The sequence below is a fragment of the Strix aluco genome, chromosome 9, assembly GCF_031877795.1.
Source record: "Strix aluco isolate bStrAlu1 chromosome 9, bStrAlu1.hap1, whole genome shotgun sequence".
Classification (NCBI taxonomy): Eukaryota; Metazoa; Chordata; class Aves; order Strigiformes; family Strigidae; genus Strix; species Strix aluco.
Window position 1 is genome coordinate 9,133,345 of NC_133939.1, and position 27,061 is coordinate 9,160,405.

At 35.4% G+C, this 27,061-nt stretch overlaps 1 protein-coding gene across 1 annotated transcript in view; it reads left to right on the plus strand.

Annotated features, from left to right (window-relative positions):
* Nucleotides 1–27,061, plus strand: part of CLSTN2 (calsyntenin 2) — a 398,409-nt gene that overhangs the window by 155,979 nt on the left and 215,369 nt on the right. Inside the window, exon 2 of the mRNA XM_074833675.1 lies at nucleotides 1,895–2,017. Within this exon, the coding sequence (XP_074689776.1) occupies nucleotides 1,895–2,017 (123 nt within the window). The remainder of the gene's footprint in view (nucleotides 1–1,894; nucleotides 2,018–27,061) is intronic.

Genomic DNA, 27,061 nt, shown 5'->3' on the forward strand with positions numbered 1-27,061 from the left:
TTCAAATAACAGATACAGAGCACTTAAACTGCCCTGCAAACTGGAATCCCAAATGCCAAACAAAGCTCTGAAATTGTATCCATCACTTCTCAAATTTCAACATCAAAAAGACTTTCAGCCTTCATCCTACTACATAAACTTGCCACTCTCTCCTCTAGCTGTACAGTCATTACAAGATGAAGAGATTTGAGTTCCCTATTTTCCATTTCATCTTTCCCTGACACATCCCCAGTTTAATCTTCCCATTGCTTAGCTATTTCAACAATGGGCAAAACCACTGTGAAGGTAAATATGATTTCTTCTGAAAGAATAAATATTGCAACATGTAAATTAGGTCAAAGTTCTCATATTAGTGGTTAGAATATAAAATAATTCAGCTTTAAAAGGACTTCAGATCATTCTTCCTGAGTCCACAATTTCCTAATGATTAAACAAAGAAACAAGAAGGAAAAAGAATCAACTCCAGTTTGCCATAAATATATTTCTTTGCTTTTTCCAAATAGCCAGTGAACAAAGTAATTTGTTAATTGCCTAGCTCTTCCACTGTGGCCAGAGCCCTTTCTGTTTTCTTGGTGTTTATTGTTACTTTCTTCACAGAGAAGAAACTATGTGAGAGAAACTTGAAACTCATTCTTGTCTGGGGGTTTTCTGGAAGACAAGGCAGGAAGGACTTCTGGGTTGTGTGTTTGTGTGTGGATTTTGTTTGTTTGGTTGTTTTTTTTTATGGTGGAGTTTTTTTACATAATCCCGTCTGGTTCAATTTGGTTTGGCTTTAAGTGTCAACCCTCCATCTTTGAGGTGATTTCTGTTACGTCACCAGATGTCTTCCTTGGCATCTGATACACACAACTAAATAATATGTACAAAAAATGCCTTGTGTCTGGACTTGGTGAAAACGTGGTAGATTTGTGCAATGTTCCCTCATGGCTGAGGTAGTACATTTTTCATACTGAAATTTATTTAGGCTAGCACCATTGTATTACTTATGTAGGAGTTCCAAAAACACAACATTCAGATTCTGTCTTTGGGAAAAAAAGTGCTATTATAAGCATAGCAAATCTAAGACTCTTACAAAATAAAAAGGAAGGGGAAAATGCATCTTCATACTGTCCAATAAATAAGAGATGGTTGGTGAGAGGGATGTACATTGAAAGGGTTCAGAAGTAAGACAATCTGATGATACATGGTGTATCCCCTACTTAAAAAGCGTCTTTCTGTGTGGTCTTGCTATGTACTTCAAGACCAGATATCCTAATGTTCAACAGCTGTATTTGAAGGACAGATTTTTCAGAAAAACTTCAGATCCCATTTAAGCATAAGTAAAGCTGGTTAAAAAGAAAAGAGGTGGCAGCTTTTATCTAAGTGATTAAAATGTAGAAGTTTATTTTTTGTCTACAATGTACAGAACACAAAAGTAATTTTAGATATTTTTACAAAAATATAAAATGAGAAGTTGACCAAGAGTCCAATGTTCTCACCTGCCCTCCTGCTTGTCTTTGTTCCTTGACAAGAGTTGTGTTTCTCTGGACCTCCTTTCTCTTGCATCAGGGTTTTGCAACTGAAAGCAATTCCTTCAAAAGTGTATGACCCTAATTATGTCTGACAGTTGGGAACACATTAAAAATATTTTGAAAATTGTCTTTTTATTTTGGTGTTTTAATTGGAGGGATGTCTGTAAGTATTGGTTTTCTCATCAATGAATTAAGGTACAACATACATATCATTTTGGTTTCATATTTGAATGTTTATAAAGTAGTTTGGGATCTTGTTAGCAGCTTTTGAGTAATAACTTTAATATTGGATGTGTGTTAAATAATTTCTCTTTAAATATAAAATGAACTAAATGGATATAAAACACAAATAAAATTAATTTAGCATACCATTTCTTTTCTAGTGAACAAACACAAGCCCTGGATTGAGACATCGTACCACGGAGTCATAACTGAAAACAATGACACTGTAATTTTGGATCCTCCCCTTGTTGCTTTGGATAAAGATGCACCTGTTCCCTTTGCAGGTAGGAACATACACTAGCTGCAGCATCTGAGTTTATGAATTACGTTATGAAGTCATTAACATTTGGAAGGAATGAATTTGTTGTGCAGAGATTATGTAATCGGAAGGACATGTTTAGCGGCTGTATCTGGGTACTCAGGGCTTGACCATTGCCCCATAGACCTTGAAATAAGGTGTCTTTTACTATGAATGTGTCTGCTCGTTTCTTGTGAAGCAGAAGTGATTAAAAACATCATAATGCAGAAGGCTTACACTATCAACATTTTTTTAATGAAAACACAAGAATTATATAATTAAATTTGGACTTGCTTTTATAGAAATGATTCATTACAATTGCCTAAAGTAATTATACATAGTTGATTCTGTTTAGTAATAACAGCCTCTGCTTTCTGTCTTCCTATTCCATTCCCTGGTTATAGGCAAACAATGTGACAGATACTTAAAGTTGCTCAAATCTTATGTTACTGTGTTAGTACTTTACAGCTGTCAAGACTTGGACAGAAAATTTAATGAGGTTTTGAAGATTTTTGCTTAGATTACTGTATGGTAGATGTATGTCATGTAGAAGTTTTTCCTTGTATTAAGTCTATTTTTCCTGACACTTATTCCATCATATTATGAGTTCCTTAAGCAGAAAATAGTACTTTTGCATGTCAAGCAAGTTTTCTCTTAAATTCCCTGTTTCATTAAAAATATTTTTTAAAGAGATGATATGAATGCTTGATAGCTGTTCTGAAGATCCTAAAAAGATGCAGTTGTTAAAAAGCTTATACTGCTTAAGAACGTTCATCTTTTATAAGGAAAGGAAATAGTGAAAATAAGTATCCTGTTCTTGTGGAATACAGTCATGTTTAGTAAGCAGTAAGTCAAAGTACTTGGCCCAAAGAGCATTTTACAGCATCATGTAGGTATTATTATTAGCCCTTTTCCCCAAAAGCATATACTGGCATAAACTCATACCTTGCAAAAGAGGGATTCATGAATGTTTTTTATATGTTGAACCCCATTTTAATATCAAGATCGATTTGTCACTCATGGTGCTCCGTGGTTCTTGGTTGCACAGAACATTTTTCCTCCTCAACCATATATGCAGTGGGGGTGTTCAGTGGAGGGGACTCAGCTAAATTTAGTCATAGGTAAAAGCCTCAAATAGCATAGACATATGGATAGAGCAACCACACCATGAAACACTTCTGTCTGCTGATCAGTTCCTATGGCACCGAATTACTTGCTAATGGAAGCATAATCAATGTCCATTCAGAGGTAAGTAGACAGCCTCTAACTGGGAGGTACTAATTATAATCAGAGTGGGGGTACTTCATACAAAGATGCTCAGGATAAGGTGTCCTTAACTCAGTTACTAGTTTTTGAAGCAAAGTAAAAAGTACTTCTTTCAAATTATCTTTTTAATGCATTCATCCAGAAGCAGCTATATGTTAAAAAATGAAAACCGTGGAATGAGACTGTGGATGATAAACAGTTATCAGTAGGGTATTTGAATACGCTTTTTTTCTTATAATGGTAACTTTTACATACATGTGCAATTCATTCCTCCAAATGTTTGTGGAAAACAGTAATGTAAACTTAGATGAAATCCTTGCTAAACTAAACCTATCTGTGAAATCTTCAGGTACAGTTATTTAGGAATGAGGATTGATTCCTAGTGAAAAGATGCCCTTTTCATTTTGGGGGGATTTTTCTATTACTATGAATGTTCTGTCTCATATTTTCTTCTTTTACTTGCATTCCCTTGGGATCTTTACAGGGCTGTTAATCCCATGTGCTGTTTTCGCTGATACTTTTACAAACACTTTGCTGACTGGGGATTTGCTAACCTGATTATTTTCTTTGATTTTTACATTGGAACAATCAATGTGGGTTGTTTTTCCATGAAATAGTGATTTACTCTTCTTGTAGAAAATCATCCTTTGAAATACTGAACTTGCACAGACAGACTGGCTTTTGTGATAAAGGTTACATTAGACAGTAGTTTTAATTTAGTTTCTTCATTTATTGATTTGGATTACTTATATTTTAAGAAGTATTATGGGGTCTAGGAGGGAAAATACTTGGTGCATATTCCCTGATATTAATAGTTCATTTCCAGGTAATATTGTATATTTGGCCTCATGGTCTGCAATCTAGATGTAATATTATAATACTGATTAAACCCTTAATTCCCTCGAAGGGCCTGGACTCCCTACCTATTTGGAAAAACCTCTACGTGCTTTTTTTTAAGACTCTTGCCTTTTTAAATTGTTGGAGTAACTTATTTCTGTTTTGAATTTCTGCTTTAATATAATGTAATTTTATTTGGTTTCACGATTAATTTTATTATAGTTCTTTATGGAAAATACAGTTTGTGTAATGTGTTTAGTGGATAAAACTGGAAATAGATACGGCTACAACATTAACAATATTCAGTAGCTGTACATTTAATATTGTAGTGTGGAAATTCTTCTGTGACTACATTTTGTTCAAGTGTGGAAAACTTATTCTACAGTATAATATATCAGTCTTCAATTGTACCAGAGAATCAGAGCTCCAACAGTTCCTTTTTCATCACCCTATTAATATTTTCAGTATTTTGTCCAACTATTGTAGAAAAAGATTTTAATTTTATAGTCTATTGCAGGATTTTCCTTTTGTTTTAAATGGGCCCAGATTCAAGAATATATCAAGGCAATTTGTGATGTGTGCTTACATATCTACTAAGATCTCCTTGAACAAGCTATATTAAGACTAAACATCCATGGTTTCTTCCTCTGGAACTACAGCTACTGCAATAGTTTACCAGCAGATTGATGGCTGTTCCATTAGTATTTGTGTTAGCTTACAGAAGTAGACATTTTTTTCAATAATATCAGTGTGTATTTGACTTTAAAAAACCCCCACAAAACCAAACAACAAAAAAACCCTTCCAACAAACCAAAACAAAAACCAAACCCCAAACCAAACAAAAAAAAAACCCAACCCAGCTGCTATACATCCTTTCAGTTTTCATGTGGGCATAAGTCTCACAGAAACAAAATTGAACAGTAGAAAGCAAATTCTCAAGTTAACCACCAGGTTGATGTTCCTAGGGAATGCCTGTATAGCTGCGTAGGTAGATGTTATGTGGACAGCGTAATCTTTCTACTTTTCTTAATTTCTTCCTTTTTAAGTGCTTGTCTTCTATCAGTAACAGACTGAGGAAATTTTCCGGGGTTTGTTATTGAAAGAGGTGACAGGTCATGGTAGGTGAAATGCGTATTTATTTCATACTTGTATTTCTATATCTTGCTAGTAAGGGTGGAATCCTTTTGGAACCTTTTTTAACTTGTAGAAGAGTAGGTAGTCCTTGTGTTTATGGCCAAGGCAAGGAGAGCTTCAGAAAGGAGGTGCAGTAGTATCAAGCCAGAAAGTATGTCATGTCAAAACAAGTGGGCTGGGGCCATACATCGGAGACTGCAAACCTCACTGAATTTTTGTCTCCAAGTTGTCTGCATTATGTGCTTTATAAAACATAGTGTTGAGGTCTGCAATACCTGTAGATAACTAGCACTGCAGTCTCTAGGATTGTACTGATGACAAGACATACACTAATAGCAGATACCAGCAGATAATGAGATTGCACTGTTCCTTCCATGCAGAAGAGGGCTAATGTACAGCCCTTGCTTAAAGGAACCAGGAAGGGCTATTTGTACCACTCAACTGTAAAAGCTCAGAGTTCAGCAAGAGGAGCCTGGAAATGGTGCAGGTTTTCCAGCTCTGAGCTGTGTATTATCAGGGATGTTTTGAGCAACATACAGATCACCTTGCTCCTGTCAAATGCCCTGGTGCACAGCTGGTTTATGCATTTCTTATTTTTCACCTAATAACTGTTATTAAGCACAAAAGTAGACCTAAGCTATTAAGACACATTTGTTATTCATCAATGATTCTTCTCTGCCCCCAGTGCTTTGGTTGCTTTCTGTACCCTTTCTCATGTTCTCATTTTTTTAGTTTAAATGTTAGCTGTGGTATAGACCTACTCTAAACTTTAAAGAGCGTTTTTGTTTTCTCTTCTGGAAACTTTAACATTGTTCCTAATACCTGGTGCCTTTTTTCCTCTCCATGGCTGCTAAGGTAAGTCTTTTATTAATTGTCTTGTCAACCTCTTTTGATAGTACACACATTATGGTGCATGTCAAACCCCTATTCATGGAGTGGTCTCAAGAGAAAATGACTATAATCTGCACTTTTTTTTCTCACCTCTGTCTAATGTTTAAAATCAGGGGTGATGACAGGCGAAAAAGGAATCTTCTGTGCAGTTACCCTCTCAACAGGTCTGTGTTTCCAGGGAGGACTAATGAGAGACTAAGAGGACTAAATGCACCTGTGAAAATGCTGGCTGTCAGATGTGATCAGCCTATTTCATAACTGGAGCATGAAGACTTTCACAAGATTGCAATGAATGGTCTTTGATGTCTCTTTATCTTATGAATCTATTGTGCATTGTGCGATAATTGGAGTATATGTAAAATCATGGTTCTTAAAATTATCATAATATGAACATACTGACTTTCTCTTTTTCATGCAAGTACATTTTTAGACCCCTAGTTTTGAAGGAAAGCTTGAAAATACCATCACAAATTTTTAAGTGTGAGAAGCAGTATGGGTAGTTTTCCAAAATTCAATGTAGTCAGAGACTGGGACTCCATCTGCAAAGGAAGTCTGATTTGCATTTGCTTTGGAGATACAGAGTACCTGTCTGTGTGGAGCTAGAAAGACACACATCTGACCTTTTTAACAAAGGCTATCTGTAAATCTATCAAGAGCATAAAAGTAGCTTAAGACTTAATGGTCCCAACTCACTGTGGTGAAATTATCCAGTTTAACCTTGGTGCAACACATTGCACTCAAATGCAAGTGTATCAACCTAGTGTGAGGCTCTTCGCTTTCAAGGTGAAAAGGACATTCATCATCACATTGTTCTGAAAGTCACCTCCTATTTCTCTGCTTTGCTTCTGTATCTGTAAGACGATGGATAGGTGAAGCCCCCCCATCCCCCATGCTGTTTAAGATGCTTACAGTGCTTCTAGGGAGTAACTTAAAAGGCTGTTGCTGCAAAAAAGAATGGGAATAACCTGCTCTGCCTAACCATGGTGGAAAGGACAAAAACTAATGAGCTAAAATTGTGGTACAGAAAGTTCAGCCTAAGCATCATGAAAGTGAGTATGGTGAAGTGTGGAATAGATTCCTCAGGGAAGCTGTTGCATCTCTGTCACTATAGATCTTTAAGATTAGGACAGAAAACTGTTTATCAGGAATGACACAGGTATAATGGGTCCTGCCTTAGGCAGGAGGATGGACTGGAGACATCCTGAAGTTCCTTTCAGATCTATTTTTGAACAACATTGCTGATGAAACAGAGTTGCTGTTATTAAAATGCAGACAGATGTCCTTTCCAAATAGCCTTCCAAAATCCTACAGCATTTTGTGAGGGCTTCTCGCTATCACAGAAACAGAATGTTGTCAAATTGATCTAGTTGATCTCACCTCCTTTCTAGCCAAAACACTCCTAAGCCTGAAAGTCAAGTCCTTTAAGTAATTTCTAGCCTCGTAGCCTGTGTGTGATAACTGACTGTTGTATGGCTGACCCTGCAGGTTGGTACAAGTCTAATTAAAGTTACATCCCTTCTTTTGGGTGGATTTTATTATATATTTTTAAAGAGAGATTCCTTCAATAGATTTCCCTAAATTAAATAGTAAGTAAGTCCATACTGCACCTACACAATACTGTTTGAAGAGAAGGACTGAAGACATAACCTGCTTCTACAGAACTTGAGTTTCTTTGTGGTTTTGGGGGTTTTGTTTGTTTGGTTGTTTTTTTTTCTGTGATACCCTGAAAAAGGCTCCAGGCTCCAGTGTGAGTCTAGTTATTTTAAAGGTCAGCTGTGTCTCAACACCAGTGTGTGAAAATCCTTTTCCAATGAAGTTTGACCACAAACTCTCCCAAATCATCTTTGTTATTTTAGCAGTTCAGAGGAGCATGTATTCTCAGCTGCACCACAGCAAATCCAGTAGTTGTCAGTCCACTTACACCCAGGGGCTGAACACAAAGTCCCATTTCTTTGCTTCAAACTGTGAAACTGTCTAGCCTGTTTGTTTGTTTGTTTTTATTGATAAGCAGTGACATTAATAACAGAAAAAATGTTTTTAGTACAACATTAAAAATATGGAAATTATTTTTCAAATTGCAACTCTGAATATCATTTTTAACTCACTGTCAGCTAGATTTAAAACATGCCGATTTCATCTGTGTTAAATATTTCACTGTGAAAATGATGCATGATCAAAAAATCTGAACTGTAAATGAAATCATGGAGCATTGCAGTTGTTTATAACAAATCACCTACTGATTTTTAAAATTTCTATCTTGAAGTTTACATTTATTAATGTAGCTTAATTAGTTAAGACTGTGTAGCCTTTAAAAGCAAAAAAAGAATCTCTTCATTGTGATCATAACCTAAGGTAGAATAAAAAATTGGAAATAGCACAATTGATTCCGGAGATGCTGGTTTTGACCTAAGGGATGTTGCTCGTCATCCAGTAAAATTAGTGTGATAAATGCTCAGACTTCAGATTAAGACTGCATAAAAAAAAAAAAATCACTCTGACAGTGACCTCTGTTGGTTAGTCCCTGAAGTTCAGAAATGAGGGGTTTGAGGGATTTTTTTGTGTTTGTGGTTTTTTTTCTTGAAATTTTTGCCAATTAAGTTTGATTGCCTGCCTTAGTCATTTTGACAGTAGTGAAATAAAAGTAGACAACATTAATGTCTTGAAAGAAGACTAAAGGTTCAAGAAGTGTTCAGACTGTTCTAATAGAGCTTTTAGTAGCTGCTGAGTGGTGTGTCATTGCAGGAGTAAGTGGTTAGGAAGAAAATTAGACTTTAATGCATGGACAGTGAACGTAAGTTGCTTCTGGCAGACAAAACCAGTAATGAATGAGAACGTTGAGATAAACTTTATTACACCTAAATATGCTAAATTACTCGAAGCCAGAAAGAAGCAAGTAAAGTAACCAACTAATTATAGTTTGATGATACTCATTTGGGCTTTTAGACTACTTAGGGAAAATATTAATGTGAAATAAATTGGAACTGTTTTGAGTAGTTTTCTTTATAAATAAGGCTTGATCTTTGGAAAATTAGGGGAGAATATTGCTGTGGATATGCAAATATACACATGAGGACAGGGACAGAATCTGGTATTTTATTGTGCTGAATTATCATAGTAAATGTCTATTTAATTAAAAAAATATTTAATAAAAGCAGGTTATAACCAAAGTTGCTAGGAAAATAGTATCAGTTGTTAAACTTCTGGGCTGGGCAAAACACTAGAGATGAACCTAAATGGGAGGTACTGGAATTGCTAATCCCGTAGGTCCCAAAATGGGTAACTGCTCTTATGCTCTGACAACGGATGTAGATTTCGTGTCACACACCTTCTTTGAAGCTAATGAAGCCTTGCTGTATGAACATTTAATAAAAAATCCACAAACTTTAACAACTTGTTAATGTTGTGTTGTCAGAACTAAGGCTGGTGATAGCCAGATAATCCAGTAAAACAAAGTTTTCTACAAAAAAAAACCCAAACCAAAACACCAGTATATAAAATTTTTCTATTCAAGATAGCAAAGATCTGTCCAAATTCAAACAAATTGTACTGTGGGAATTGCTGTTACCCAGCAGCCCTGTCCATGACAGGGGAAACAGAGAGATGCGGTTTTCTTGGACCTTCCTGTTACTCTGCTAAAAACCTTCAGCTTCACCTGTAAGATCCTAATTGTTGTGAAAGATAAAATTGCAATACAGAGTCATTGACAATTCTGGGAAACAATTGTTTCATTTGAATTGAATCCAGGATCAAATAAAAAACCCCAGTGAAACAAAATGCAATAATTTAGGAATGATAAACTCTTTTTCTTAACCAGATCTGATTACATCTGGCAAATTTTATAGGAAGTTCAAAAAAATAACAGTCTCTGCTTCCCCATTTTATTCTTTGATAATATACTATTAGTCATAGTAATGTTATGTTTTTGACCTCAAAAATATTTTGTTTTTGTAAGAATTGGTCATGAAGTTTCCTGCAGGTTTTTTTCTTCAGTGATCATTGAAGGCGAACAATGAATTTTACTTTGACTTGCAAAGCTAAGTATCTATCCAGGAACAATCAATTTTTTTTCTAAATGCTTTTGCTAATGTTTCAGTTATGGAATTTCAAAGCTTGTCTATTTATAAAAAAATCCTTATGTGACTGTTAGTGAAATGAAAGTGTCGATAGATGGTTTTGATTCATCAGCAGTTCTTAATTGATAAAAATCTTTGTGCTGTATCTCAATAAACTGTGCTGACGGTAATATGTAAAACATTGCTAATAAACACCTTTTTGGAGACATTTCTAAGAGATGATAAATCTTGAGTCAGTAGAACTAAACTCAGTGATACTATAGTAATTTGTCCCATGTGCTGACTGTCCATCATTTAAGAATAGAATAGAATGACACAAAACAATGCAATTTTCCAGCTATATTCATGTATATTTTAGCTGTGAACAACGTACTTGAATCTGCAGTTGAAATATGAAATAATTTATTTCAGTGAGCTACATCCATTACTTCTTTATTTTCAACAAAATGTTTTTAAAGCTGCAGAAAGTAATTTATTTTGTTGAGGTACTATTCTAATATTTTTTTTTTTTTTCTGCAGTGGAATGGTTTGGAGTGAACTAAGACTGTAACTTGCTTTTGAGATGTAATTTTTGCTATGTAGTTAAGCATGGATTCTATACACTTCACTAGTTCTCTAAAATCAGTGATGTTTCCTCAGCTATGAGTTTAAATCCTGAATGTTACAGGAAGGACAGCTTCGTAGGAAGTACATAGTATTTTCCCTTCTATGATGTTAAGTGACTTCAAGCATTTTAAAATGGGACTTTTGTGATCTGTGTACACTCCAAAATTCACATAACAGATTCGTCAGCAAACTTAAAATTTTGTTTAAGGGTAGAAGTGCTATTTCGTAGGAGCAGTCTCATGCCAATTTGCAGCATGTGTAATTAAGGTAAATAAATAGTTGCCTCTGAATCCTCTAGTTTGACATAAAAAGGATGAGAAATAATTCTCTTACTGTGGTGTAAGTTATATGTTGAGGGCTGCCTTAGGTTTTTACAGGCTCATATCTTAAAATTAGTGCTTGTCAAATATGTGTAAGCAGGTGAAAAATGTAACAAACCCCTGCTGTAGTTAGACCTCCTTGTCATTATGCTTGCAGTGAATATCATAGTTGCTTAAGTTCTTACAATATCAGGTACAAATAAGCATTTTAAAACATATATTGATATAAATTGAATTATTTGAAAAATGATGACAGCAAGCATAACTCAAAGGCATGAATCTGGACAGCGACGAGGTTGAAAGAAACAAGAATGATACCCCTGTTACAGTTTTTCTTGTTTCATAGTTTATTTTTCTTCATTATTTGGTATTCAAAAAGTAGTAAACTTGACCTGTCCATTTTTGCTTTCAAGGATATATCAACCCAGGGATTCAAAACCTGTGGCCGTCTTTACTTCCAGTACTATAATAACATAAAGGACTCTCAGAGGGAGGGCTGAAAGAAGTAGTGTGAGGACCCAAGTGAAGGAATAATCAACTATTCTGAGTCAAACAGCACAACTTCCACTCTAATATCTTTCTTTATACTTTCATTCCTTCCATAGTCTGTCCATTAATTCAATTACATCAATCTCCTTCATATAAATATTTTCTCTTTGTGTGTGTTCCTATCTTGTCATATTCTTAGGTGAAGAATGATTAATTTTTAAAAAATCATTTGTAAAGGCATGAAGTGTTATTTATGCAGACTTAGAAAAATAATTTATACCATGAAGTGTTAGTAACATAACAAGTGGAATTGGAATTTTCATCACTTAGAAGCTTACTGCAACAAAATTAGCACTACAGGATTCCAGTTTGCTGTAAAATGAATAGGCTAAATTAGTTGGGAAAATATTGTGTTAAATTTATTCCTCAGAATGGAACTACCTGAGTTAGTTTAAGGCAGCAGGAACACATAGTTTGCTTGAAATAATTTCTAAATATTAAAAATATTTTAAAAGAAAAGCTTAACTAGGTAATTTTTTAATCTTTAGAGTTCCTTTTGCTTACTGGTCAGCAATTCCCGTATGGAAAGTATACTTGAGAAACCCCACTTACCTTTAAACCTGCTACTTTCCACTCACATCTGAAAAAAAAGTTAATTTTCTGGACTAGAATAAACTCTCTCAATAGCCTGTAAGTTCTGTTGCTCCCTTTGCTTTCTAGGACAGCCTAAAAAAAATGCATATGATACTACTTTTATGAAGCAAGAGGGGGAAGGAGAATATAAAGAATTCAAACTCTGGACAGGTAGTTTAGAGCATCGATTTTCTACTCGATTCTTCTGCTTCTGGCTGTGTGAAATGAATCAAACCAATTTGTTCTCTTGGCCTAGAGTTTCCTCCACTGTCCTTTTTTCTGTGTGTTTAGACTATAAAAAAATCTAAGTGCTTTTATCAGTGACTATGCAGCACTGAGTCTCCTTGTGCAACACTAAGCACAAGGAGAATTTGTTGTTCTCAGCTATCACTGTTTTCTGTTCCATAGTTGTTTATGGTATAGGTATGTAGGATGTTTATAGTACATGGAACAATTGAATTAGTGTGGACGTTGCACCTGAGCTAACAATCCTGCTAGAGATGTCCATCAATATGGTTACACAGCTCTATCTCTATGGCTGTTGCACCAGCTCCCAACCGGTAAGGAAGACGCATTACTGAGACATTGCAGAGTTAGAGACGAGACATGAAGAGAAAGTATTGGCAAATAGTGGAGTGGGGAAAAGAGGGGGAAATACATTCTTACAAAAAGGTTGAAGACTGTTCATACAGGATACATTGTGTAAACATGTTTAAGGTTGTTATTTCTCAAAATTAAAAAATAATTTCATGAGTCTTGGGGTTCTGTTTTGTGAAGAAACTAAATGTGTCCTGTTTTTTACTAAAAATGTGGAATAAGCTAGATATGCTTGTCATTGAATAGATCTGTATTTGTTTGTGGCCATTATAGGTTTAATACCAAGAGATAAACTGTCCAATTATTTATTATGAAAACACAACACATGACGTAAAGTACCAAGTATTTTCTTAATCACATCACATACATTGAGAAATGTCACTGGGATGTTGTGTATGGTACTGATCCCGCTGAGAATACAGTGAAGCAGCAAGGAGAAGTTGAGAGAAATACTGTAAAAATTTGCTGTTTTTTTTAAGAAGACATGTTGAGAACAAAGGGCTAATATAACATCTAGGTTTTGCTGGGCTTGTAGCAGACTTGAAGGGAATTGAAAAAAATTAATTGCCTACATTTTCAGGTATCTGTTAATCCAGAGAGACTGGATGGCTTTGATGTAGCTACAGCATGTGGAAATACCAGACATAGTCAAGTACATCTGATATGTTCAGTTGTCAGGATGCTTATTTCAGCTATTACACAGTCACCTTCACTTTTCATGTGCTGGGCATGAGAAGGAGCTTGGCAGAAAGGAGGTGTAAGTTGCCTTTTTTTCCTAAATGATTAACCTCTGTTATTTTTTGTGGTGTTGCATTTACTGTCTATATAAAAAACAGTTCAAGCTGGTTTAAAAAAAAAATAAAAATTCTTCTTTTAGAATACTTATTCTGCTACACAAAATATATATTCATTTCATTCAGGTAATTGGCCTTTGCAGGTAAAATATAGTAGATAACTAGACCCCTGAGGTGAGACATGCCTTTCTCTTTTACTATTTTTGTATTTTGAGGCTTTGTTTCTTTGTAGGCTGTTCTGTTTATTCCTCCTTTCCTGAATGAAATCAATTCTATAACTGCACTGTGCAAATTCAGTACAACATCAAATTCAAGGAACAGAGACAAAATGGCCATAGTAATCACAATTTAGCCATAATTTGCAAAATAGAACCTAAATATTAATCCACAGAAACAAATGGGCCTGCTTTTATATAAAAATCATCATAGTGAGACTGGTCAGGGGGCTGCAGCACGCACTTGCCCGTGAGGAGAAACTGAGGGAACTGGACTTGTTCAGCCTGGAATAGACGGTTTGGGGGGAGCAAAGCAGTAGCCCCTCAGTACCTATGAGGAGGGGATTGAGAAGATGGACCCAGGCCCTTCATAGTGGGAGAAGGAGAGACAACAGATAGGAATTGAAACAAGAAGGGTTCAGACTTCATATAAGGCAGAACTTTTTCACCAGGACAGTCAAAGGTTTGGCTGGGATGCTTAGGGAGAGTGAGCCACCTCCATCCTTACAGGTTTTGAAGACCCAACTGGGTAGAGCCCTGAGTAACCTGAGTTCATAGCTGCTTCTGCTTTGAGCAGGACATTGTCTGAGCTCCCCTTTAGCCTGAATTGTCCTATGATCCTGTGATTTTATGATGTTTGGATGTTTCTATCAGAAATTAAATTGCTAAAGAGGTGGTGGGTGGGAGGACAAATGAGGTTGTTGTAATGCTATATCAGAAACATAGTCTGCCTGCTTTCTATGGATTTGGGGAGGATGCCTGTGTTAGCAATGGCAAGGCCACTTGTTAAAGGAAAGGAAACAGATGGTCTCCGTCGCAGTGACCTGGCTGAAGTCAGCTGGCAATGTTCTTTATCTTCATATTTCTTCTCAACTGAGTCAGAGAGGAGAACAGGCTTCACTGTTTAGTGTATGCCTTCCTTTCTGTGTTGGACTGATACTTTTATTTCAAAATGTATTACTTTTAGAAAGGATCCTTAGCTTTTTATATAAACTATTCTTTTCACTCATAGCTACTGTGGCTATGTAGAATACACACAAAAATGGAGGCCTACAAAATATTAGTTATAAATAAAAATTCCTAACACCAATTGTTTAACTTTATATGACTGCTAAGCCATAAATGCTCTTTATGTGTCCTGTGCTCATATAAAATTCAGAAGAAAGTACACTGAAGAAAGTTGACAGCAGACTGACTCTTACAGTTCACTCTTATGGCAAAATGGCCAGGTATTGAGTGAACAAATTGGCACTGGTTCATATCCAAATTGTATTAGCTTGTATAGCAGTTCTGTGTTGACTGTAATCATCTAATAATCATGAAGGGCCACATGTCCCTTGTGAACCTTGACAACATATATCAAGTAAGTACTTTTTAACTTGTCATTCTCTCAGTGTTTTTTTAGAGCGTGTATCAAAAATAAGTAGAGGCTAATATCAGACCTCTCTTGGTGTTTTTAAATATGACAGCTTACGATATATGCAATTAATATAGTTAAACATATTTAAAATGCAGTCTTTAAATACATAGTTGAATACCACTTTAAGAACAAGCTGTGTTGTCTGCCCTTGATGCATTTGGGGACTTTGTCTCTCAGTGGGACTTAATTTTCTGGTTAATTGTTGATGTGAGCAAATTTTTGGAGAAGAGGTTGTAAAAGAGACTGGTAGGGATTCAAACTTGTCATGCTGTTGGACATCTGTCTTCGTTTCAGGTTAATTGCAATACATTAATTTACTTTTAATTTTAAACAGCTTTTTAAAAGAAAGATTTTATTACCGGATATAATGGACTTTTTACTGCACATACTGTCCCTTCTGGCTTTTTTATATTCCTTTAATCTTTCAATATTATAGAAGATTAAGTGACAGAAGAGCAGAAGTTAAAAAAACACCCCACCAAACTAAAAAGCCCCCAAACAAACAAAAAACTCCCAGATAACCTTGATAATCTTACTGCTGGGACTGTAATTTGATTTGTTACTTTTTATCTTTTGCAATTAAAAGCAGAAGAAAAGAAATGAAGCTATTCAGTCATAAGAGTCTAGTTCCCAGATTTGTTCACACTAGCCTCATACCTGCTTTTTTCTTTAGGGGGATGTGAGTCATATTTTGAGTACATGGGTTGAAGAAAACATTTTATTTGATCTAATTACACTCACAGTGTTATGCTGGAATTTCCTCCTTACTAATTGACGTGTATAACTTTTTTATTCACTTTAAATGAAAGTTGAAGCCGTAAACAAACCAAAGGTGTAGAACCTTCTAGTCCAAAACTACTTACTAGGTTTGAAAAAATGGATGAACGGTGTTGGCTAATCTAAAATTGCATTTTTAACTGAACACATTATTTTTACTCTGTTCTACACATTTCACAACTAGTCATGGTCAGGAATTTTAACTTAAATATCTTCAAAGGTTGCTGAAAACTTCCTTTATTTTTTCTTTGACTTACCATAAGCTTCTTTCATTATATGACCAGTCCAGGCTTTTAGAGGTATTTTTCCTGTCACTGTTTACAAATACATGGATGTTTAAAAAAGAGAAATTGCACAGATCTGGGTAGATTTTGTTGACACATTGTGAGTTATATTCTTATACCAAGCTGTCACTATCACTCCTTTTTATTATCTGATTAATCTGAAAAATTAGAGGTATGAATGAACTTCAATAATAATGCTGTTGAACACAGACAAGGAAATAATAATTACTGCTGTACAATTATTATATAAAATGTATGAAAATAAATGCTCAGATTTATATGCATAATGATACACTACTCTGGAGAAAGATGACGATACTCCTTTGTTATTGGTCCCACGTTAAATAGTACAAGCGTTTCTTCTGAAAGGTGTCATACTTGTATTGTGGCAACGCCCAAATGTCATCTAAGTGCCCATTGGTCTGGGTTATTGGTTAAAAATGCCGTCTAAAATTGTACAAGTGAAATTACACTATAGCACTTAAGATACCTTCCCAAGTTAATTATGTCAAAATTCCAAAAGGATATAAAACTGTACGCTGGCTGGGAATATTAATTTAGTACCAAATCCAATGTATTTTAAAGTGAAAAAACAGTTCCAAACTAAAAGAATGACACAATTAGAAATACCTAACCTTATTCTGCATACCTGGAGAATCTCTTGGTATCTTCACTGATTAGGTTCTTTGCCAGTGACACTGGACTAATGCATAGGAATTTTGTTCAGTGATTTGGAAAAAACCTCTGCATGTATAAGTGAAGCCTGATGCTTCTGTATTGAATGGATCAAGTCTTTATATTATTTTAAATGTTCTCTGATATCAGGATGACTCTTGTTTCTCAGACTGAGAGGACAGTTCATGGGTTAGGACTTAACCAGTCTTTGGGCATTGGGACTTTGGAAACAGCTTCATGGACTGTGTGGCAAAGGCGAGCTCTTGGCAGCTTCTGTCATGAGCTACCTAAAATTACATGTTCTGAACAGTCACCACTGTTTTCAGAAGTAAGTGGACTGGATTGAGAAAAGATACACTTTGGTTATGGAGACACTGGGAATTTATTTGAGTGAAGATTACATGTTTTCATGAACTAGCTACTGCTGTCTAGCTACATGAAATTGGTAAGATTATTTGCATGGAAAAGTAAGAAGATTGGGGTCAAAATTATCTGAATTATTTTTAAAATTAAAAAAAAATACATTTAAGATGAAATTGCTTTCAGAGTACTTTAAGCTATGGGAGAAAAATTGTTCATTGTTCATAATTGACACTGATATGGCAATTCTCTTGTAATCGATAGATTATTGCCATACTACCAAGTCATTGAATGTTCTTGTGACTTGCTATGTCCTTTGCTTAAATCTGTAGCTCTTAAGTACATTATTGCAAAAAGAATTTATTCTACTCTGTATAAGGCTAGTTCCCTGCTGATCATAATCCTCAGCTCTCTTCCTTGTGGTTCTTGTTTGGTCTTCAAGGAAACTAGATGGAGATTTTTCTTTGCAGTTTATTTTGTACCAATAATTCGCTCATTGTAATGTGCAAATATCCCTATTTGTCCTGTAGTGGACAAATATCTAGAATAAAGCTACTTACTCAGTTAGTCACTTGTATGTTTCTGTAGTATGTATCATTGTTGCTATTCTGAGCAAGTAAAACAGAGCATTAGTGCTGTGCCAGTAGAAAGAAATGAAAGACAGTAGGGTTACAGCAAGCCTGCTTATGCCATCAGAAAGATCTGTATCTGCCAGACTGTCCTTGGCAATGGATCAGATTATTCTGAGTAACAATACTTGGTTATATGTGGCTCTTATAAGTTTTATTTCTTGTAGTTCTATCTATATTTTATATAGTTAATGTGCATGGAACATTTGATCAGGTTTTAATAAAAATTTATAAAAGTCAAACAAGGTTTTAGAAATGCCTTGGAAATGCGTAATTAAGCAGGGATAGACACAAACGTTAAGCACAAATATATATTTTTTCCTGCTTCGAGTCAGTAGCTATTTGCATTAGATATTCTGTTGATTTACCTGAAAGACACTTCTGCAAGACAAACAGAGACAAAAATGTTTTGTGTGAAGACTGTAGAAGTTAGAAGGAAAGATCCATGCAAGTTTTTGGTACATCATGATTCTTATGACAAAGTCATTTTACATTAAGAGTGAGGGAAAATTATGCATTCGAAGTAAATATGGTAACATTTCCTCTGCAATATTACTGCATGAGCAGTGACATACCCTAAAGCTTTGTTAAACCAGAAGAAAATAAAGAAGTAGGAGGTTGACTCAGGAATGATACCCTGCACTCATGTCACAGACATCTTTCGAGCAGGAAGTTGCTTGCTGAGTGCAAACAAGGAGGCTTTTGTGAAGTGCTCTATGTTGTCCTAATTCTGCTCCCAGTGGAGACAATTTTAACTTCTTTGGGTTTTCTTGCCTCCATCATGAGGGGAGGGCCAAACAGAAATGTGGACTTCAGAATTTTTTGAGAAAAATGAATGTATCGTTCATGTTAGTCTTTTGCAGTATTACACACTCTGCTACCTCACCGGCGCTACAGAGCCCTCGTTGTCATCTGCTCCTGCTGTGCTGGCAAACACTAGAGCTGCCCAACTAATTGGCTCAGCTGAGTTTAATTTAGGAGGCCATGCTAGTGTGTTTAAATGATGTGAAATCTCCAACCAATACCACCTATGCAGCTTCAGTCATGGTTTTGATGCCCTAATCCTTTTCTTTGGATAGTTGTTCTCTCTCTGGTTTTCTCACTCCCACCGCCCCTACACCCTCCTCCTATGTGAGGGAGTTGAATTTTTAAATTTTCCTTGATTTTTTTAAAATTATAATTTACTTACCTTTTCATATTACTTTTAAAACAACAGGAAAAATATTTTGGATTAATGAATGAGAGCAATTACCAGCCTGTTATAGAAATTTATCTCCGTAAGAAACTATATTTTAATTAAAATTTAATTAATTTAAAAAGTATTTAATTCATTAAATTTAAATTTAATTCAAACATTTAAAATTAACTTATTCCTGTTATATTACAAACACATTTAAGTGACTTATTCTGCAGCAGTGGACATAACTAATAACTGCAGTATTTCAGGCCTAGTGTGTTTTGTTGTTGTTAAGTGAGGTGGATTCCTTTTTAATCAGCTGCTAAAAAGAAAATTTTTGAAAGGTGCATTGGTACTTGACTGATTTGTTAGTACATGTGACAGATTTAATGGCTATTTCTGACATGACTTCAGCTCCTTACTGAAATGCTTGCCTTGGAGAGGTTTGAGGTATGCTAATGAAAAAAGTTATGAATGAAGACAGGAACAACTAATGTATTTGATGTGGAATCCAGAGTACAGAAATTTATATATAGCACTATAATTAATAAGCATGCTAGAATTGAAAGGGTGACTAATTTAACATAACTTTTAGATGCTTTTGGACTGGGACTCTATTTAGGACAGCAAAGTTTCTACATCTCAACTGGCAACCTCAGTGGAGCTGAGGGGCTGTGTTTCTGTATGACCTCTTCTCCCAGTGCTTCACTCCTGCAGCATTTCACTAAAAGTATACATAGGCCAAAGGGGAAAATTATGCAGCTCTGTTGAATTCCATGGATGTTTGCCTATTTATGCTAGCCTGATGCTGTCCTTATTTGGGGAAACTGACAGGTGTGTGGGAACTGCATAGTAGGAACAGCATCATGAAGGGCAATGGAAATTATACGCAATGAAAAAGAAATAATGTGCAATGAAAAGCCCCATAAGCTTTGTATAAAATTTTTGATTAAAAAGGGTCTCTTTGAATCAGATTTGGCCCAGCTGTTGCCATCTGTCAGCTTTTCAATGGCCTTTATAAAATACGCTGTTGATCTTGGTCCAGTCCCTCTAGGGTGTGCTGCTATAGGGTGTACCACATATGGCAGATTATCAGTGTCACTGGAGAAGCCAAAGGCTGCTGGGTATGGGGCTGAACAGTCAACATTCACCTGACATACTGAAAATGAAATAGTCTTATGCTTCAATCTGCAAGATTTAAGGAGAAGACACTGCCTAGTGTTTACATGAAAGTGTGCTTTTATACTGCACAGCAGAAAAAATGTAACTTTCTGCTAGAGTCTCCGTGTAATCTGTTTGCTTACTGTGGTCTGACATACAGGTAAAAGTTCTTTTGGTTAGAATTTTTCTTGCATATGACTGTGGCTTTGTTGAGCAGAATTAGATATGGAAATAAATCTGCTCGTGCTGATGTATTCTTTAGTTTTCATTTCAGTATCCTGATATCTTCATAGAAGAGAGGGAATAAACTGCCCAGGGATAAACAATTCCATGTGTGTCTATCAATGCAGATGTAGAGGTGGTGGCCTAACTTCCTTAGAACTGAAAAATGAAGAATACCTGATTTCTCAAAACAGCAAGAGATTTTTTTAGAGTAAGGAATCTAATTAATAAACTGAAAATGTATTTAAAATTGTGAAAAAACTCTTAATAAGCCAGAAAGGTACAGACTACCTTAAAATATGGTGATGTTTTAAATCTTTTGATGTATTTGAAACTGACTCACCATATGAAGGTTTGCTGAAGTTTGAAATAACACTAGGTCAAAGGCATTAGATAACTAGGTGAAGCATCTGGAGCCATCAGCTGTTTATATTTTGGGGGTTTTAACAATCACCTTCTAGAAGGACAACACATGATGAAACTAATGTAGTAGTTAAGTTTTCATTGTAATTTAACTTAATGTGAGTTATCATTAACATTTTACCCCCAGTGCAATTTATGTCTGAATTAGTCTGTGATCCAGATGAAGAGACTGAAGTACAGATACTTTGTTTAAAATAACATACCATTTCCTAAGCCTTTTTTTGAAATTGCTATACTGAAGATGATGTTAGTTCTTATGTTCATCTTTGAGAGTGACTCTTAATCATAGAAGATACTGACTTCTCTTCAGATTACATGTCTAAACCATAAATGAATAATAACAAATTTTTATTAAATCATTTTGGATTACTTCTGTTATGCAGATGTGAGGTTTTGAACTCTGTTCCTATGATGAAGATACAAAAATCCAAACATCAGAAGAGAAGTGAAAGCAGAATCGATAAGGAAGGTTTAGCTTTGAATAAAAAAGTGAAAACTGAGTCATTGTTATTTCCAAAACTAATGGGAAATAATTTAAGGTGCTGAAATAAGCTGTACTGAGCTTATAATTAATTTTTGAGATTGATAAGTCAGTAGGTAAACGTTATGAAACAGAAGCCTGAATACACAAAAGGAAATAGATGCCGCATGTTTCAGTTCTGTGAATGCTGTAGTCATAATATTTATTCAGTTAGTCTTTGTCTCGTGTGAAATCTTCAGACTTAATACTCTTTTGTGTTGAAAGAATTAACTGCTATTATTCAGTATAATTGATTAAAAACTTTGGTTATTTTCTGATATTGCACTGCGCTTTTCCGCTTTTTGAATGCACCAAACCTGCTTTGTTGTACTGGCTTTTAAGTTTATACTTGAGTAAACCCAGGCTTTTTAAGGGGTTTGCAGTGATCAGAATTGATCAATTTTTTATCAGGCAACCAAAATAAGTAGCTTATCACACTTGAGGAGGGTGCACAGAGCACAAAACTAGGGCATAGGGATTAATATTTCAGTATTCTGCACTTAAGCCATTACATGCTGTTTTGCTGATGACAATAGAAACAACTGAGAAAGAGTGAGAGAGGAGCCTTCCCTCTCTTCCATTAGTTGTCAACAAAAGCTTGACTTGACTAAGAAAGGCTGTGATCTGCTAGCTTGTATTTCCACCTCACACTTCACAGGTCAACCAGTTTTCCCATACACTCATTTTACCTTGTTCTTATCTAAGAATTATAAATTCTTGCAATTTCCTCTTTGACCCAGGTATGTATGTGTAATTGAAGAATTATAAATTCTTGCAAAATAATTTATATTCCTCAAAAAGAATTACAAATTCTTGCAATTTATTGCAATTTATATTCTTCAAAAAGAGTTATAAATTCTTGCAATTTCCTCCTTGACCCGGGGGATGTATGTATAATTGAAATAGAGCCCAGAGGACTTAGGAAATCAAAATTCAGTTCTTTCCTCTGACACAGATTTTGGGCAGTCACCTAAGTGCCCAGTTTGATTACCATTCATTATTTGATGACCATCAATGCACACTTAAGAATCTATTGAAACAAATGACTATTAATACAGTTGCTGCCTTTCACGTTCCTTGTACAATCCTATTGACAGTTATGTATGCAATCCTTCCTCTTTCATATTGCAACATTCATTAGAATTTTTTCTGTCTTGCATATTCCTTTTTGTTTTGTGAGATGGCTTCTACCATCTTCGAAAGTACGGTTGCTTCTGTTTCAGGACCCTATCTGAACTGGTCAAAGTACCTGCATATACATCAACTTCCTATAAGCGTGTATACAAAGGATATGTGTCTGTGTATATTTACAGAAAAAAAAAAAAAATCTTAGCAGTTCAAAGCCATCTAGTTTTTGGGGTTTTTTTACTGTGGAAACTTAAAAGAGGTAAGATAATCCTGAAATCTCCTACAGAATGGCAACTTTGTGAGTGTGTGTGTGTGTTGGTGAGAGAAAGTAGCATTGCCACCTTTGGCTCTTAATACTGCTTCTTAAATTTCTTCCTTTTTATTCTTTTCCAACCTTGTTCCTCTGTTAGAGTTTATGATTAAGACAGGGAAATGAAGTTACTCTCAGTGTTTTGATTACTGGTTTTCTTCACAAACAGTCCATAGCATATGATCTGGACTTCAAGAACAAGATTTTTTTAAGTTTAGACAATACAGTAATTCTGATGTCAGTACTATTAAATGATGACAGAAAGACCACTAGCTCAGAAAGATGATCCTGAATTCCCTTGCTACGCTTCCTTGACACATAAGCTTTTGCACTTTTGAAAGTTTTGGAGGTGAGCAATCTTATAAAATATCCAGAACCTTGTGCTATGTGTTATATTATCCAGTTCTTATTTCCTGTGCTTGGGAATGTGTTATACCATCACCCTGGAAAAACCTCGAGAACCTGCACATTACTGCTCTTGCTAGAATAGCATCTTGCTGGGTGCTAAGCCCTCCATGCAAGGGGCAGAGTATTCTCAGCTATTTGTTTTTTGTGTGCTTCAACATAAATGTCTGTGTATGTCTAAAAGGTTATACAGAAAGGCTTTTTTAAATGTTTGCTTGTTTCTAGGTATAGTGGTGTGCTGGTTTTGGCTGTGGTGCTTAATTGCCGGCTGGTGTTAAGTTACAACAAGTGGTCTTCATCGTAGATGATGGAAATTTAGTTTTCATTTCATTTGGTAGGCTTTTGAAATTAAATGGGTGTTGCTCTTTCTGTTACACCACAAACATATATATATGTGTGTGTGTGTGTATTTATGGTCTGTTTTCCTGTTGTTTTTTTTTTTCTCTTGCCACACAATATTATACTAGTCATAGGATTTCTGATCAAACAGTGACCTCATCACTAACATTAGATCCACATGCCAGTACAACCAGGACCCTTTGACTTGCACTGACATACATCTAAAGAGGATTACTCATATCAATGTTGCAACTATTGGCAGCTACTGACACTGTAATGCTTTCTGTTGCTTGCTTCAGGAATGTTTTTCAGAAAAGAAAAATAGAATGCTTTTCATGAAAGCAGGCTGACACTTATTCCTCTTCAGATAAAAGGAAACAACTTCTCTATTCATTGTCAGCATTCTCTTTTGCATAATCAAGAGGACATTTGTGCAGTTAAGAAATTAACTCCAGTTTATTAAGAAAATGTGCAAGATCCATTTGAAATGATAAGAAGTCAGATTTTCATCTGGCGTGAGTTATTGCTGTGCTACTGAAAAAAGTGAAGACTATATGGGGTCTGGCCCAATAATTTTTCTGGTTTATTCTTCTTTCTAATAGGAAATAGCTTTGTTTCAAAAAGCCCCTTTGCAGGAATTTCTAATTATCACAAAATTAATTTATTTAATGGTATTTTTACTATTTTACTATTTACATATTTACTATATAATTGACAAGAATAATAAAGCACACACTGTGACTTCAGTGAATCCTTTTTTCAGAGATAAGGGTAGGAAATGTGTGTGGGTTTTTTTGTTGATGGATCTGTTTGTTTGAAAGAGTGGACAGCAGCAAAAGCTCAGTTCTGTGGCCAATTTAAATAACGTGTCTGTTGGTTTCCAAGGTGAAGTAATTGCTTCACTGGTAAATAAAGCAGCTTCAGTGTTTTAGAACACTAATGAGTAAAGACAAATAATAACAAAATATGTCAGTGTTCACTAGAGTGTGTCACACAAAATAGTGCTATTTGGGGAAAACTGACCATCCAAACTGCTCTTGAGAAATAAAAGCAACTAAAAATTTAATCTGAGCCAAAAATCCCAACCACCTTCCCTCCTTCCCCAGTTTTGCTATCATCTTCTATTTTATGATTGTGACCATGTTATTGCAGCAAATAAATGACTGTTAGATCTGCAAATATCAAAAGTGTAATGCCTTTAAAATTATACATACATAATTAAATATTAAAGAGCTCTTTGAACCCACTGCTCAGTTAATGATGACTCAAGCCCTAGATCTAGCTGTTGTTTCTTCTAGTGAAATGCAGACAGCAGTTCCTTGGCTTTTTTCCCAGTCTCCTCTGTAAAAATTGTATATTTCTAACACATAACCTTGTACTCAGCAAATATGGGGCTAACTTTTCTGATGGACCATATCTTCCTAATTTCTAGCACTTGAAGAACTGAAAAATTGAATATCAAACAAAATCCAATTACCTATAAAGCAAAATGAATCAGCTGCTGTAGCAAAACCACTGATCTTTCTCACTGATATGAGAATAGTATCTCCAGTGTGACTGAGAATGAGCAAAAGTAGTAGTAAAAGAGAAATAAACATGTTCTTGGCCAACTCTGTGTTCTCTGTTAACACCCTCACTAATTCTTCTGAGTGTGTAACCATCTGCTGAAACCAGCAGTAATATCCAAGAAAGTCTGGGTTGGGATTTGCATCAGGATGAGTGGCAACTGCATGGCATAGAAATCTTGGACACTATTAATTCAGGTAGGTATCCTGGTTTTTGAAATTCATTGTTCACTGTGTACCAGCAGAGTTAAGTGTTTACTTTGGCACTGTCATCTGCAGGCTAGTCTGGGTGAGACAGTGACCCAGTTCACAGGTTCTCCCCAACACACAGTGTGTAGAAATAGCATGGACATCAGAGACATCACAGAATACCTATGCCAGAAAGTCAAAGAAGAAAGGGTAGATATCCTTCTCTGCTGCTAAAGACTTATATGTCGAGGAATGGCTTTGGATATAAGTTGAAGACTCAAATACAGTAGTACCCCAGGAACTGAGAACAAATATTTATTCCAAGTTATGAAAACTGAGGAGGGAGGGGAGAAGAAAGTGTATGTTTCCACAACAAGTACAATAAATGTGTCTAGTTATAAGCTCTTTTTATGTACTAGCATTGTGTTGCTGTGCAGGCATTTTCACAGTGTTTTGAAGGGGATGAGGCGGTAAAACAACTGGTGTTTTTACAAACAGCTCTGGTAGACCTGTTGAGCCAAACTAAGCAGTAATTTATTGTGTGGAGTTACTCATGAATCACATAGTCCTTGACAATATCCTAGGATGGTTCTGTGGTGGTTTGACTAATGTTACAGAATCAGAATAAATAACTGTAGATTTAAGAAGGGCATCTTTATTACAGCTCTAAAGAAATGCTGTTTTCACAGTGTGAATGAAATGCCAGTCTTGGTTCTTTCTGCTGGATTCTTTCTTGGTGCTGACACCAACTCTAATGATTTTTGTTTGATTGCTGCTTTTGGTGATGATCCTTCTAACAATCCTAAAGGCAGCAGTTTTGTAAGTATTATCCCTTACAGCTCCATGAGAATCCCCTTTGTCCTTGGTGGGTATGAGAGAAAAATAGTATTTTACTAGAGACCAGTGATTTGTGAAAAAGGAGGCAGTCTAAGAGCCAGCCATAATCAGTTTGCAGGGAGGGATATAGTCCTAAAGTAGTTCACTGAAGAGCACAGTGGGAAAGTGCAGCAACATCTACTGATGGGTGGCAGCTTCTCTCAGCTCTTTCTTTGTTTAAAATCTTAAAGAGTTTCACTCCTCTGTTGTATGATGAAAAGTTTCCTGAATTCCTCATACTGTATTTTTTTATTTCCTTGAACAATCCTGTAAACTTGTATGTGAATCTGTAATGTCAGGGTGCTTCCTATTCCTATCACTGATTCAAAGAACTGATTTCTATTAGCTATTGTATCATTTCTGACTGAACATAAAAACAATGATTTGGTTTGTAATGTTCTTTATCCCTTACTTTTCATAAGCATAAAATGTTTCCCCAAGTGTTATAAAAGGATTAAAATTCAATTTGAGTGCTGAATTATGCATGGTTTTCAATTTGGCAATATTCTAGGAATTTTTTGTTTCCCAGATTTTTAGTCTTAGGAAAAAATATCTACTATCAAATGTATTTTTAATAGTTATTTCTGTGTATTAGATGATGCATCTAACATCCATTCTACTAAGATGTCTAAATATTTAATATTACAATTTATATTGCCCAATCTTTTTGTTAAATGGGATGCTTCCATTTATGGCTAAAATTTGAGGGGAGCAA